This window comes from Gigantopelta aegis, chromosome 8 (genome assembly GCF_016097555.1).
Source record: "Gigantopelta aegis isolate Gae_Host chromosome 8, Gae_host_genome, whole genome shotgun sequence".
NCBI lineage: Eukaryota > Metazoa > Mollusca > Gastropoda > Neomphalida > Peltospiridae > Gigantopelta > Gigantopelta aegis.
The window spans coordinates 18,417,740-18,434,387 of record NC_054706.1 but is presented as its reverse complement, the minus strand read 5'-3'; the positions used below and the strand labels follow the sequence as shown (position 1 = coordinate 18,434,387).

Below are 16,648 nucleotides of genomic sequence, written 5' to 3'. Positions count from 1 at the left end.
ACACACACAATTTCTCAGATGTGATTTTTAACAAATTTAAAAAGGTGTAGAGGGAAAAAAAGAATAAATAGAATAAATAAAACCTGTTAAAGAATAGATTTGCCAAGAAATGTGGATGCATGATGTGGATGAAATTATAGATGAGTAAACAAAATATGTTAAAAAAACCCCACCCCAAAACCCCCCTTATTTAATTCCAACCACTGTTTGCAATCTGCACCAAGCACATACATGTACATACAGGTAACGACTTTAAATTCATCACCACAGCCGACTTTAACATTTAAGCATTTATACACTGCATCGATCATTTGTATGTCTACAACTATACAAACAACAAAAGACAAAACACTTGGTCATATGGAGAACTGTGGTTCAATACTACAACAAGCTTATAGGAAAGGAAAGGAATATTTGTTCAATAACATCTCAGCAGTTTTAAACTACAGCTATTTGGTGTCTAATATTTTATAGCTAGAAATTCTACTCTCTACAAGATACAATGATAACTGATTTTACACAAAGTTAAACATTTGTTTTGTTTAATAAATCATCGGCTACAGGATGTCAAACATTTGGTAATTTTGACATATACATGTAGTGTTAGACTGAAGTTTGTTTTGCTGAACGCTACAACACCACTAGAGTACATTGATTTATTAATCATCAGCCATTGGATGTCAAATATTTGGTAATTTTTACATATATAGTGTTAGAGAGGAACCCGCTACATTTTTCCATTAATTAGCAGCAAGGGATTTTTATGTCCATCATCCCATAGACAGGATAGTACATACCATGGCCTTTGATGTACCAGTCGTGGCTCACTGGCTGGAGCTAGAACTAGGCGAATATGAGCCCACTAACGGGGATCAATATACCAGTCATGGATTTTACAGAAAGAAACACATTAAAACTTATTACTGGATATCATTACAGTTCATTAGCTTACAGTTACGATACGTTGCCCCAGGCTTTTACATTATGGTTCATTTGTTGTTGTTATCATTTTAAAAAGATAACTTTAAATATTAGTAGTAATATTACTAATAACAGTACTACTATTATGAAAACCTGGTTATGCAAAAATGCTGTTCAAGTACAGCATTGCCAAATGCCAACAATGATTAGCTTTATTAATTAATTAATTAAGTAATTTTCTTATTTATTTTTGTTTGTTTGTTCATTATAAATTTTTAATTAATGTTGATTAATTTTAGCAAATACCTATAAAATTAAAATATTCAATTAATAAAGACATTGAACAGTTTACATCTAATGTTGGTATGAGACAGGGATCTGTTTTAAGTCCAATAATATTTATGACATTCTTGAATAACTTACTTGCAAGCACTGATAATAGCAATAGTTTTACTTCAGCCCATGTTGATGGCAATACTGCTTGCTCATTACTACATTCTAGTTTCAGTACACAAGCTCTACATTGTTTGTGTATATAGATCAAGGATGTAATATTTATAGTCAAAATTATTTTTAAAATATTCATCTATAAAAGGCAACCTGCATGTCTGTTGTTTGAACACATTAACAGCAGGTCACCACAAGGTTTTAGCTAGATAAAAAAATAAAACAATAAATAAAAAATAAATTATTAATAATAAAAAATAATAAAAATTATGACCAATTTAGTCGGAAAATCTGTCCTAATTCAAGTTTAAAATTAACTATAATTCAGATTTGGTTATTTAATTGGGGAACAACAGCTTAACCTTGTCCATACTAACGTTTTCAGGTTTCCATTCCAGTATACATATAATATTGCTTAGAATATTACTAATATACTGAAAACAAGTTGAGATCAATGGTAAAAATTATTATGCTGGTGACATGATCCATAAAATGGTCATTCTTTTCTAATTAGTAACTTTATCAGCTATCCCTCCACCTAACAAAAATTACCAAATGTTCAATACTTTCACTATCATTTTAATGATTGGAATGATTCTATTTACATTCATTTGATGTTTGCACTTTCAACCCTTATCTGGCAAGCAAATGATCTATACTGTAGGCATGTCCACATCAAACTACACTCAAAAAACTGCACATTTAACATGCTACTTACGCTCCTTCTTCATCCCTGTTAATGGGAATGTTAATATAAATGTAAATGTTAGTGAATATAGTAACATGCTGCAATGAAAAAAAACCCCACAAAACAATCTTTAAAATAAAATAATTATAATAAAAAGACCTGAAAATAACAACCATTCTGACATGTTAAGTAATACTGTTAGTTAAAGTTAGTAACATGCTATATATATATACATATACACATACACATACAGTGAAACCCCCTCTAAACCGGACACCCTTGGGACTAAGACAATTGTTTGGTTTACAGAGGGTCCAGTCTGGTGAGGTTTCACTGTATATATGTGTGTATATATATACAATTAAGAAATAAGAACATTAAGACAAACAAGCAAATTCAGCAACTTAAATATACTGCTCAGCACTCTAAATGTTTCTAAAACATGGATATTTCTTTGTATGTTTCATCTGTACTGTTCTTAATGTAAATTTGGGCAGTATACATTTATATATACAGGTTTAATAGTAAACCTGTACACCCCTCTACATTTCACAAGGGCTAAGGCATAATAATACATGGTCACAATAAGTGGAACAAATTTTAAGTTAATACAACTTTCAAATGGCAATTAGTCACTGTCAAAGTATTGAGATTGAGATTGAGAGAGAGAGAGAGAGAGAGAGAGAGAGAGAGAGAGAGAGAGAGAGAGAGAGAGAGAGAGAGAGAGAGAGAGAGAGAGAGAGATAGATCCAAAAGGGACACATTCACTTCACACAGCCATAGCAGTATAAACACACCACTCTTTATCACAATTCTGACAATACCACAAGTAAAGTTTTCTTTGGGGACTTATTTTTCACTCTTTTTTTTCCCCATGTTTTCTTCTTAATTGATGACTTAACAATACATAATAAATTTGCGTATGGAGAATAGCGCTGTGCATGCAAACAACATATCTATTATAATAACATTGACACAGCTGGCTCATAAAGCGTGTGTATGATGACACATTACGAGACGGTTATTATCCAATGACGTGACAAGATGTTATCCAGTGGTGAAAATCATGGACCAAGAGGCCAGGGTGAACAGAAGACATTACTTCTGCTTAAGTAAAGAGCAAACAGCTATGACGTCCATGATGACAATGATGATGATGATGATGATGATGATGTTGATGATGCAGGGTTTCTGCCTGAGGGTACGGAGAGTAAAATTACATACCCTAAAATCTTGGAAATTAATTAATACATTTTTTTTAATTTTTTTTTTAGATAAGATGATATAAAGAGAAATGCCATTTACATTTGTGAAACCACATGATACTATGCAAGATCTAATTTCAAAAGCCATAACCACCTATAGTCCATCCCATCCTCCTACAAAAAATGTTTGGTTTTTTAAAATAATTTCAGTTTGGTTTGACATAAAAAAAAAAAAGTAAGTGTTTTGTAAATAACTAAAATATACCATTTTTGTGTGCAATTTAGAAAACAATCAGCTCAGAAATAAATAACTTGTAGTAAATTCCATAGTATGAAAAAAATGTGGGAAGGACTATAGTAGAGGCCCTTATGGTCTGTTTTATGATGATGATGATGATGATGATGATGATGATGATGTTGATGATGATGATGATGTTGATGTTGATGATAATGATGATGATGGCAATTTATATGTGTGCTTGCATCCAATTAAGTTCAACAGACACACTAATTGAAATGCCTGGATCGACTACTCATATTGAATGTGAATATTTCCCACAGGCTATATATGCTCATCTGGGAAGGAGAGAAATCTGGAGTGGGAGTGGGGGGTTCTACCTCCAGTATTACTTATCTTTCTAAGAAAGCTAAGATCCTCTACTTTATGAATAAGCTTAATGACCCAATCAAGAGTAGCTTGCCTAGAAGCTAAAACATCACTGTAAATACCCAACCAATATGTATTGTATTTCAAAATTATAATGAATACAGTATTTCAAAAACTAAGTAATTAATGTTCATCCGTATTTCAAATTACACTCCCTTAAGTATATTTAGGATTCCAATGAGTAACAAGTACAATGAAACTCCTCTAAACCAGACACCTTCAGGACCAAGTAAAAAGTCTGGTTTTAAGAGGTATCCAGTTTAGAGAGGTTCTCTTCTGTACAGATATTTAAAAATGGACCATGAAATTTTTTCCGTTTTTGAGGAAATTCCGGTTTACTGAGGGTCCGGTTTTGAGACGTTTCTCTGTATATATATTTTTTAATGTTCATGTTGTGTGAAAACCATAGGTCTGGCACTAATACTATAATGATAGAAAACGTATGCTTCGATTGTGTGGAACGTTACAGTATGTACATTTGGTAATTTATTTGGTTATTTCTGACATCGTTGACTTTTGCGTAGGGAAAGTAAACAAATGTCCGCACATTCACAGACATGTTCGTACCAATGGGTTTACAACGAGAAAAGAAAAGCAAGATTGGATTTGACCCACTCGTGAATGCGGTACATTTATTTTCGTACGTCGCCCTGTTTCGGCGAGGGACCTATTTCGGCGGGTGCGTCGATTACGCGCAACAATACGTACATTAGACAATTTCTGACGTCATTGACTTTTGCGTGGGGATTGAAAGTAAACAAAATTAATGTCTGTCACATTCACAGAAATGTTCGTAAAAAATGAAATTAAAAGGAGCAAAAAAAAAAAAAAATAGAAAAAGAAAAAAAAAAGAAAGCAAGATTTAACTTAACCCACAGATAGACACGGCACATTTCTTAATACCTTTTTTCTATGATTTTTAAAGTCTATAATTTGAAAGAAAACTTCAATTTAAACATTTCTTCTTACGTCAAACAAACTGAAATTAATTACAAAAACAACAACACAAAACCAAACAAAAACAAAACAACATTTTTGTAGGATAGTTATTGAAGTCACGTGATTGTCACGACGTCTGGTGGCAAAATTCTCTTTACAGATACATGCCAAATATATATGGTCTTTATAGGTTTTAACATAAATATTTTTTCTGGATGTTTGTTTATATATTTATTAAAAGTCTGAATGCATCTTAATTTTTTTAACTAAACAATTGTACCATTTTAACAATTAATTTGCTCAATTGATAACACAATTCCAAGACAACATAATTGATATATTCATTTGTTTTAAATGTTCTCTTTTAACATTGGTTCACTGGGACTCCATTTTGTAATTTGCCTTAAAATATTTTAAACAATTTTTATAAATTATCATAAGTACATGTTTAGTTAAACAAGATACAAGTTTTGATAAAACACTGAAAAGTTTAGTTTCAGAAAGTTCTGGCTGTAAACTACACCACAAAACATTTCACTCACCAAAACAGGTCACAACAATATTTACGTCTGATGCATGCTATAGTTCTTGGCGCACGTGTGGGAAATTATACTACAAAGCAGCCAGTTTAGTGCTCACCTGAAGCGAAGAAATACTAATAAAAAGGTAGCTATTTGGATAACAACTGTCTGTTTATAAAAATTGATATACTTGTGAAGGATAGTCCACATTTATGGCACTTTACTTCATTCATAAGTTTACGAGATTTTCTCATTTGTTTTTAGCAACGTTCATTCTGAGTGATTTGGGCTATTTTTAGATTGTTAATTTCTGGCGATTGTAAATGAACATAATTAATTATATTACATTTGTTTGTTAAATGGTTGCAACAGATAATGTTATTTTATGCTTTGAACCCAGTGTATAGCCGCCGGTACAATTATAAAATTCTTTGACAAGAAGTTAATTGTCTACAGTGATGCTTTGAAAGGTCAGTATAGTATCGGAAATGGCAGCTGCTTCAAAACAAATAGAGTAAAGCAAAACTAATTTCAAAACATAAGTCTCGCAGAACTGATCGATATGCGTGCGTGTGTGTGTGCGTGCGTGCGTGCGTGCGTGCGTGCGTGTGATTTACACCAATTGAGTTGGAGCACCTGTCTGTTCCTTTGCACACCACCCGGGGGTCATCATTTTGGTGCATTTTCGTCATCTTCAACTCTGATTAATAACCATGTTGCCATGATGCCGTCTTGTGTTGACAATCCACGTTACAGAATATTTGGTGTCAGGAGTGGGATTGCTACAACCGGATTCTTAACCGGAGGGACAGCCGGATGGGCAACCAGATGGGCAGTATGACCAGACAGAAAGATGACCTCCAGGTTGACTAGCAGATAACAGCTATGGGTAGAGAAGAACAAGCTGAATAGATGGCGGCTTCTACATCAGCACAACAACAAGTTGAAACATTATTCCAAGAGCTACAGTTATTAAAACTTACATTAATTGAGCAAGAGTTTAGGTTGCAGTCTAGAACAGAAAAGCCATCAATGCTTACCACTGGTAGACATATTCAGCAGTTTAGGGATCCAACTTTGAAAGACTAGATTGGTGACTTACAGTGCCAGGCCAGATCACGTAAATTAGTAGACAAAGATTTTGCTGTTCTCATTTGTGATAATCTTGGTGGACGGGCACGCCAAGAAATATTAGCGAGAGACACTGTCATTAGGGAGTATCCAGAAAAGATATTCTGGACATTGAACAATCGGGGAAAAACTTTGGGGCAAAAGATACGACCTGCTGCTGACTGTGGAGTTCATGGAGGCAGTAAAACTCACGATCTGAATTCAAGGAGCTTAAAGAAACTGAACGCAGAAGAAGAACAACAACAACGTTTTGGGGATGGGTATGACCTTCCATTAGCACAACAAAGATTCTTTGGGTATAGGCAGCAAACAAATACCTTATTACTTGTAGCTTAGATTTAACTGAAATGTATGACAAAACAATTGAGTTGGAGCACTTGTCTGTTCCTTTATGCATCACCCGGGGGTGAGTTGGGTGATAAAGAGTTGTTGACCCAGTATTTTGTTTTAATTTGTATTCAAAATAGTCATGGTTATCATGCTAAACGGTTTTATCAGATATTAACATAATAAAATTATTAAACATATATATATTGGCATAATATAAATGGTTATTAAAACATTTAGCTGTTCAAAGAGTTTGCATTGGAGCTGTGCGTGTCTGATAATTTACAGTGTGTAATATCTTTACCTGTACTTGTCAGTAAGTTGTCGAGGCTTCAATGTAAAATGCACAGAACATTGTTTTAATATGATTATTGAACTATCATACAATACGAGTAATGGAATATATTTTCATCTCATATAATGATGGAAAGTTCAATGAGAGAACATATTTTGTTTAAGAGACGAGACCAAAATATTGTACTCTATTCCGTTTCAGGTCAACATTTGGTGCATTTTCGTCATCTTCAACTCTGATCAATAAACACGTTGCCCTGATGCCGTCTTGTGTAGACAAATCCACGTTACTTCTGACACCAAATTTTCTGTAACGTGAATTGTCAACACAAGACGGCATCATGGCAACATGTTTGTTGATCAGAGCTGAAGATGATGAAAATGCACCAAATGAGGACCCCCGGGTGATGTACAAAGGAACAGACAGGTGCTCCAACTCAAATGGTGTAAATCACACACACACACACACACACACACACACATATCGATCAGTACTGCTACACTTATGTTTTGAAATTAGCTTTGCTTTACTGTATTTGTTTTGAAGCAACTGCTATTTCCGGTACTAACCTGACCTTTCAAAGCATCACAGAAGACAATACAATTTTTGTCAAAGAATTTTATAATTGTACCGGCGGCTATAAACTGGGTTCAAAGAATAAAATAACATTATCTATTGCAACCATTCAACAAACAAATGTAATACAATTAATTACATTCATTTACAATCGCTGGAAATGAACGAATCTAACAACAGCCTAAATCACCCAAAATGAACGTAGCTGAAAAAAAATCAAAAAAAATCTCGTAAACTTATGAATGAAGTAAAGTGCCATAAATGTGGACTTTCCTTCACATACTTTAAAACCGAATGCTTATGTTCACCGAAACTGATCTCACTGCGCCACTTTCAATATAGCATATCAATGGTATAACCGTGTACCATGCAGGCCTGTAGGAAGGATATCTGTTGTTGGGAGAGAGGGGGCACAATGTCTATTGAGTGGGTCACAGCCTCTAGGGTGGGACACACCAGCAATATTTTTATTTATATAGATTATGACCCCCCCCCCCCCTCCAACAAATAAACACACATGTAAATTTTCGTTCTCAGGGGTTGGGGGTGGGGGATGTGTGGCGGCTAGGGTGTCTGCCACCAGGCCCCCGGTTATAAAGGGACTGTGTACGCAACTGTTACTACCCACTCTTGACAAAAATAACAAAACTAAATTGACTCTTTATTCTTCATATTTGCAAAATGGTACGAAACCTGCAAACAGAAACTATTCATCAACATACTATGATTATGCTAGTCGATCATCGAAGGACATAAGTTTGTATGACTGTGTCAACGAAATCCCCAGCCTTTCTAAGGTTTATCTTTCTTTTATTGTTTTCATTATTTTTCTTATTATTTTATTTTTAAAAAGTTTTTAAAGTGTGTGAAGTTGCAATAATTCACTGCCTAAGGCCCAAAACACACCGATTCTCGGTCTGGGCCTGGCGTCTGTGGCCATGTTTGGTTTATTCTGACGTCTGGCTCTGCGTTCATATATCTTTAGAATCCACGTTCGTATTTGATAAATGTTTTTTTTTTCTATCAACACCAACAAAACTTAAAGGAATTCCACAATAATTTATATATATATATATATATAATAATATTATATATATATATATATATATATATATATATATATATATATATATATATATATATATATATATATATATATATATGTATGTATGTCTGTATGTATGTCTGTATGTATCCTAAATGAAATATGTAGGTGACACTATCATATACGCGGTTACATTCGATTCATTTCGTTTCGTTTTTGAGTGGAACCATACTCGCCAAATATATGTATGTATGTATGTATCCTAAATGAAATCTGTAGGTGACACTATCATAAACGCGGTTACATTCGATTCATTTCGTTTTGTTTTTCAGTGGAACCATACTCGCCAAACCCAGACCCAACTTCGGTACGTTTTGGCCCCAAGGTTACGTATGTATGTATGTATGTATGCCCACAAATGACTGTCAGGCCAGATATTGGGAATTAACGTGCTTATATCAATTTAATGTTCAAGCACGCTCGTTTCGAGCACGATTTCTGACTAGAGCCAGAAACTACTCGGAACGAGAGGGGTGGGGGAGTGTTTTAAAAAAAAAAGTTTTAAAAGTTAAAAACGTTTATACAGATGATTAGCTAAAAATACTTAATTGATGGTTAAATAAACTTTATTTAAGAAGTTAAAAGGGTTTAAACAAAGGGTTAAAACTAAGGTTACACTCCACAGTGCGTATCTATGGAGATCATATAAACAAGTAAATAGTTATTTACTGTCGTAAATCCTGTTAAAGAAGTTCATTCTGCGACAGACAATGGCATTCAGGCGACATTAAATTTGCATTCGTGTTTGAGTTAAGTAAAGAAAGAAAAGAGTATTTCGTCCACGTTTATTAATTAAAAGGTTTTGGGAGTATCAATGGAGTGACGGTGCTATTGAATTATTCGTAATCCATCATTATCGGTTGTTCAAACACAATTAATTCCAACGCCCATCAATCGGTCTGTCGCTGTTACGCCATTACCTTTGCTCACAAGATAAATGACGTCTGACAATTTAATGTGGTAATGTAAGACACTTCCTCGAATTACGGTAAACAAGCCCGCAGTCAATCTTGGCGTTCCCCTTGGTTACCAAAACCCCCCAGTGAAAGTGATTAATTAAAGATCAATAACCAAAGCAACAGGACAAAAGTTTAACTTCTATTTGTATAATTATGACTTGTCGATAACCATAGATGATTTTTAACTACATCGATTTGTTCCTCTGGTTGTAATATATCATGGTATACAACATTCAAATGTGAATTGCTTAATTCAGAGTAGTATGGTTAAACGAATAAGTATGTATTACTTCCACTTAAAATCGAATTAATGTTGTAATAAACTGGACTTTGATTTCTCTTGAGTTTTAGGAAGTGAAAACATTATTTCACTGCCATCATAAACTTTAAAACGAAATGGCATTGTGATAGTTGGTGTTGGTGACATATACTCTCCGTTGTTACAAGTCCAAAGTGGAGCTAAAAGCGTTTCTTCTTCTGTTTTATTTTAGCCGAAGCTTTTAAGAAATGACCATGATAAATCATCTTCTTTTTTGCCACATACGCAGGAAGATCAATCTTATCTGTCGAGACATTCTTTTGATAACAAACAAAAATATAATAACATTTCATGCAATATATATATATATATATATATATATATATATATATATATATACATCATTAACTTCAACCATAAATATAAAATGACTTGACAATGATCTTGGTGACTTCATGATTAGTTCATTACTCTTGAAAGAACCTTTGATAATAAACTAATTAAATATTATTTATTTTGCTTTTATCTATTAACGATGAAACGTTTCACGAAGTTCTTATTCCTGCAGGCAGTTTTAAAATTCTTGAAAAGAAAATGTGTTTTTTTAAATACCAAGAAGGGGGGGGGGGGGGGGGGACACCACCTTACATCATTGTAATTGATAAAAGAAAACACAAATTTATCTTTCTTTGATATATTTTCACTTTTTCTGTTACCGTGGCAACCGTATAATTAGTAAACACGTTGTGGCTAGATTAGCTTTATTTCGTGCACCAAAAATCCAACGTAAAGAGCATTTTAGTTATTGGGTACAAATCTCTCGTTCCAGCCAGTGCACCACAACTGGTATATCAAAGGCCGTGGCATGTGCTATCCTGTCTGTGGGATAGTGCATATAAAAAAATCCTTTGCCACTAATGAAAAAAAATGTAGCGGGTTTCCTCTCTAAGATTACGGATCAAAATTACCAAACAAAACAAACTTCTTCAAATTAACCAATTTATAACAATATATGTATTGCCATGATACTCTGTTGATTTGGTGAGCTATTTTGAAAGACACTTACTTATTGAAGTGCCGTTGCACAAACAAACAAACAATAGACAACTACCACCACCCCAAATCCCCCCCCCCCAAACAAACAAAAAACGAAACAAAACAAAACAAAACCGAAAAAAAAAAAAAACGAAAAAAAAAAACCACAACAAAAAACCCACAACAAAACCCGCGAAAACACACACATAGCCATCAACAAAAACAAATCCGCTTTATGTGACGCTTTCCTTAAAATTACTGACCTAATTTCCAAGGCACGTACCGTTTCTATTTATAATTCACATAAAATGATAAAACTACAGGTTGGCTAGAAACATTGGATTTGCTAAACTTTATATTTAAGCAAGTGTATGTACGTCATGACCAATGCATTTAACCCTGTGCTGCTCTGATTTCGCTAATCTATCCCTACTCATAGAACGTTTTGGGATTAGGAAACTTTATTAAAGGGGCATACCCTAGTTTTTAAACACTAACGCATATTTTTGACTATTATAACCGTTTTTGATAACTTAAATCATACTTTACTTAGATTTTACTGCTTAGATTATCAATTTCCATACATTCCAAGTGTTTTTGGTCATATTGGTGTTTTTAATATCACAAAATGCATTTTTGAAAACGCACGTGCGTCTGAGAAGTAACAGTTATGGAGTGGAGTTTTAGTCTAATTTTAAATTCACAGACTTATGTTTCATTCAATTGTAACTTTATCCAAATGTGTTACAGGTTTGTAGATTAACTAAACTTAGTGTTAATTTTCACGGGTTGAAACTAGGGTATGTCCCTTTAACATGCCTATATCTAAAAAAGGTTCAGGCACGTCTAGCCCACGCCCAGTCTCTAGCATCGCCAGTGGCTGGCCGTCGGACAGAAGATAATGTTTTTATCTTGAGAAATCAGAAGTGTTGATGCTATGATGTCATCCTTGGAGCCAAAATGTTCTTCTCTGTAACTGCTTTCAGATTAGGATATTCACGACGAAACAAATATAAGGGTGAAAGGCCAGGCGTATAAGGAAGGTTGGGGGAGGGGAGTAACTTTGAGTCACATTCAACTGGTGCAGAAATAAAAACCTGAATTGCATAACCTGGCGCACTGCCATGTAAAAAGAGCCTTCTGTGGAAGTTATTATTGTAATAACATCTCGCAGTATTTTACAATTTGCATAGAAATCCCAGTTTATCGGCATACGTTTATGAACGTAATCGACCAGCAGTATGCCATAAATCTGAAGCCATAACCTTTTTCTTAAAGGAAACCTTTTTGAATTTCTTAGGAGTGGGTGATCCATGGTGACGAATGGATTTATAAATCGTTCTGGGTCATTAAAAAACCTGCACCCTTCTGGATCCCCTGCAATTGCTTGTGTACTATATTCGATTTTTATTTTTTAACAGTTTTTTCTTTCTTTTTTTGCCGTGGACATTTTATAAACTGCATCAAATTTACCGAAGTTTTAATGTTAGTTACTGCCCTCAAATGATCAGTTATGGAGTAAACTGGCTGGAGCGGAAACTAACCCGTGTGGATCGAACCACTAATGTAGCCGGGCCTTTGGCTGATACATTTTTATTTTTTTTTTTTTTTTTTTTTTTTTTTTATTAGCCCAGAAATGTTGATAGTGTCAGGGATGGGGCCCTGAATCACTATCTTACAGATAATGTTGAACATAAATAACATTATATATATATATATATATATATATATATATATATATATATATATATATATATATATATATATATATACATAAAGAGTATTGTTAGACTAAATATGTTCAGATTGATTGAACATTTTATCCATAGAAAGAGGGTGGGAGAGAAAGAAGAGAGAAAAGAAACAGAGACACACACACAGAGAGAGAGAGAGAGAGAGAGAGAGAGAGAGAGAGAGAGAGAGAGAGAGAGAGAGAGAGAGAGAGAGAGAGAGAGAGAGCTGAAGTAAAACAGGACAGCACACAGACGGTAGTGTTAGAGTTACAGATATTTTACCGGATATGGATAATGTTATGGTTAAGGCTAGGCCTGGACTGGGATTAGGATAGGGCTAGGGCTAGGACTGGGATTAGGATAGGGCTAGGGCTAGGGTTAGAGTCGTTCAAACATCCGTCGTTTGAAAAGTCCACGTATGACAGATCGATCTTACGACCCATCGCAAAATTAAGTCAGTGTTCCACCACTGAATCCGTTCCCACTGCTTGCTGGATGTACCGGAACGGATGGATGGATGGATGGATGGATGGGTGAGTGGGTGGGTGGAATTAAATATATTTTGAGAAGTTTAATTACAATCATATTATGCCCGAGTATTTTGTCCAAGCACAGACTAGAACTTGTATGTCTGAGCAGTATATTTTCAGTTGACTTACAGAGCTGAAATTCTACATCTAGCTCAAGTATCCTATGAACCTATACCCGCGTGGGTCAATTGCTTGAATAATGAAAGCATTTTTTTAATTATTACTATATTGTTACATTTGCCGAAATTTGACTTTATTTACTTCGATGATCCTCGGGTTCTCTCGTAACATTTAACATTTAAGGCGACGTCAGACGGTGTGAGAATAGTCGACAGATGATTCGGGTGAAATCGTAATGTCTGTCTTGTCACAACCGACTGTTCTTTCGGCTATTCTCGTACGAGGTACTCGTATCGTGTGTCGTCGCCTTTTCCCGAGGTGCTGACAAGCGCAGATCCTACAAGGCATAGTAGACCCAGCAGGTGCTAGTCTAATCCTAGGCAACTGTAATGACTGAGTCGGCCAACTCGACAGTTACGTTGTAATTTCCCTCACTCCCAACTTACGACTGGTGCGCTGAGGGCCCCGTTCCACGAAGCGATCTTAGCGCTAAGATCATCTTAAGGGCATAAGGTAGTTATGCACATACGATGATCTTAGGGCTAAGATCGTTTCGTGGAAGGGGACCCTGATTAACAACTAATCGGTCGTAGGAGTTGTAAACGACAATAGAGTTGTAAGAGCGCTCAGACTAGCAACTGGAGAGTCGTAGAAGTCATGAGATTGGCGAGTTGATCAACTTCGTCGTGACAGCTGGTAGTATTAACCTAGTATAAATAGCCCTGGACAGCTGTAAAGGTTTATTTTTTGCGTGTGCTTATAAAACAAGTGTTACAATAAAACTGATCAATAACATGCGGTCTATATGACAAACTGGTGAATATTAGTAATTTACATTAGTGTATTAGAACGATTATTGCCTACCAGCTGGTTGCTAGAAATTGTATAGACGTCAAACTCATGAATATTCACATGTTAGAAATTGGGCGTCACACATTAATATTCGTCAGAGTGTATTAGAACGATTATCTTTGCTCACCAGATGTTTGCTATAAATTGTGTGTTTTCATTTTGGACTATCATTACATCGACCTGGACATGCACTTAGCAAAGTTACAGTCAGAGGATACTCAGTGTTCTCAAGGCCACACCTAGCGCCGGATGGCAGCAAGAGAGACTGATCTTCATCTCGAAAAATGCGAACAAGTGCCATATTTGGTTTACAGCTGCCTTTGTTTTTTAACTGGAGAAGACACTATATTACTGTGATCTGATGTTGTTGTTTGTTTGTGTTTTTGGGAGTTTTGTTTGTTTGTTTTGTTTGGTTTTGGTTTTTTTTTTTTTTTTTTGCTTCTTTTTTTTTCTTCTCTTTTTTTGCGCATGTTATTTAAGGCACAGCCTGGCATTAGCTCTACATCTATAAATAGAAAGAAAGAGACATAAAAGCCCAAAAGACCCCGCAAAATGGATAACAAAGCTTTGAAAACGTATACCAACCTAGACCTATCTCAACTTCAGTGGAAGTCTTGTTTTTCCTACACGATAAACATCCTTTATCCATGGCAAAAGCGACGACGATTAACACGGGGAAGAGACACAACGTCACGGAGGCCTCCCAAATCTCTATCACGCCGGGGCTACTAACAATCAATATGATCAACATCCAGATATAGGCGAACATGCTCGAGAATGACGTCACACCGTACACCTGGATGTTCTTAATTCTCCTCACCTCGCCATTTGGTATGGCGAAAATGCATACAGCAGTGATGACCAGCAGGTTGAAAGCGGCGGACCCGACGATCGTGCCCGGCCCGAGGTCCCCGGCCTTGAAGCCTTTGCCACAGATCTCTATGACGGACAAGAGGATCTCCGGAGCGCTGGTGCCGAACGCCAGCAGGCTGAGGTTGGCCACGGTGTCATTCCAGACCTTGACTTCGATCACCTCGACGCTGTCCTTCTCCGTGGCGCTGGGCACCGTGATGTGGCGCGTCTTACTCGTGATGCGCTCGATGCCGCACATGAACATGTCGGAGACGATGGCGATGCCGAGGAAGCACCACAGCATGAAGACGAGATAGAAGGTCGCGCGGACGCCCACGTGCCACGTGTATTCGTTGATCACCGGGAACACGAGCCCCTTGTCGGAGCACGTATAGTTGTTGATGTTCATATTGAACGATGTCCAGTTGAGATTCCAATATATATATATATATATATATATATATATATATATATATATAAATATTTATAAATTATATATGTTTCCTATGAATTTATGTTCAATAAGCTCGTCATGAGCAAGTCAACCAAGTTGAAATGTGGAATTAAATTTCTTCATATGTCCCGTGGATTTATTTTAGTCAACAGTCATTGTTATTTCAGATGAAGTATTTCATCGAATTCGGAGAGATCAGTTAACAGAAATGCATCAGTGAAGAATACCTACAGATGAACCTTGAATTATCTTTCTGTGTCTTTCCTGTATAACATTTCTCGTCGAATTGGTGACTTGTGTTCATAGATTATGCACATCACCTTCCAACCATTCATACGTCATTGCCGTAATTCTGAAAAGAGATAATAGTGTATCTATAACATCTGGTGCTTATAAAACTTTCAGTGAAAGGCTGTCACTGAATCTGACAAAGAGTAAAGTGTAAATTTTATATGACTATGATCGTTTTACATCAAACTGTTTTGAAGAACACCTGACCGTAGCTCAGGTTTTCAGTCTTATAAGGGCCTGCTTAGATAAAATAAAATTTGGAAGGGGTACAATAGGAGTTTACGTTCAAACTATATTTTAAAAGCATTGAGCTTATGACGAGTTAGACAAAGCACGGCACGGCACTGCACAGCACGGCACGGCAAGCCAAGGCATGACAAAGCAAGGCAAATTCAACGCAAGGCAAGGCAAGGCAAGGCAAGGCAAGGCAAGGCAAAGCAAGTGAAGTCAACGCAAGCCAAGGCAAGGCAAGGCACGGTAAGGCAAGGCAAAGCAAGGCAAGGCAAGGCAAGACAAGGAAAGCCAATCATCATATAATGTTAATCTCATATCTGAATTAGCGGCTTACACGTGTCTCATCGACATTACTGATGGTAGATGAACGTCCTTAGCATGACTCATGCTGGTGTCCTACGGAGAATCATTCCTTATTTGATTTCAGGGACCGCCTACCCCGTCAATATTGTCCGTTGACCATTGTTTATATTGAGTACCAATTTCCCAGTCAGAATGCCTCGCTAT

General features: G+C 35.9%; 1 protein-coding gene across 2 annotated transcripts in view; it reads right to left on the bottom strand.

The window, feature by feature from the left end:
* LOC121380226 (sodium/calcium exchanger 2-like) overlaps positions 1 to 15,571 on the bottom strand; it is a 40,725-nt gene extending 25,154 nt beyond the window's left edge. Inside the window, exons 1-2 of one of the 2 annotated variants that reach the window (XM_041509047.1) lie at positions 14,896 to 15,571; positions 2,087 to 2,101 (exon numbers count right to left, since the gene is read on the bottom strand). In XM_041509047.1, the coding sequence (XP_041364981.1) occupies positions 2,087 to 2,101; positions 14,896 to 15,571 (691 nt within the window). The remainder of the gene's footprint in view (positions 1 to 2,086; positions 2,102 to 14,895) is intronic. The other variant, XM_041509048.1, reaches the window with a different exon arrangement.
* Positions 15,572 to 16,648: the final 1,077 nt, after the last annotated feature.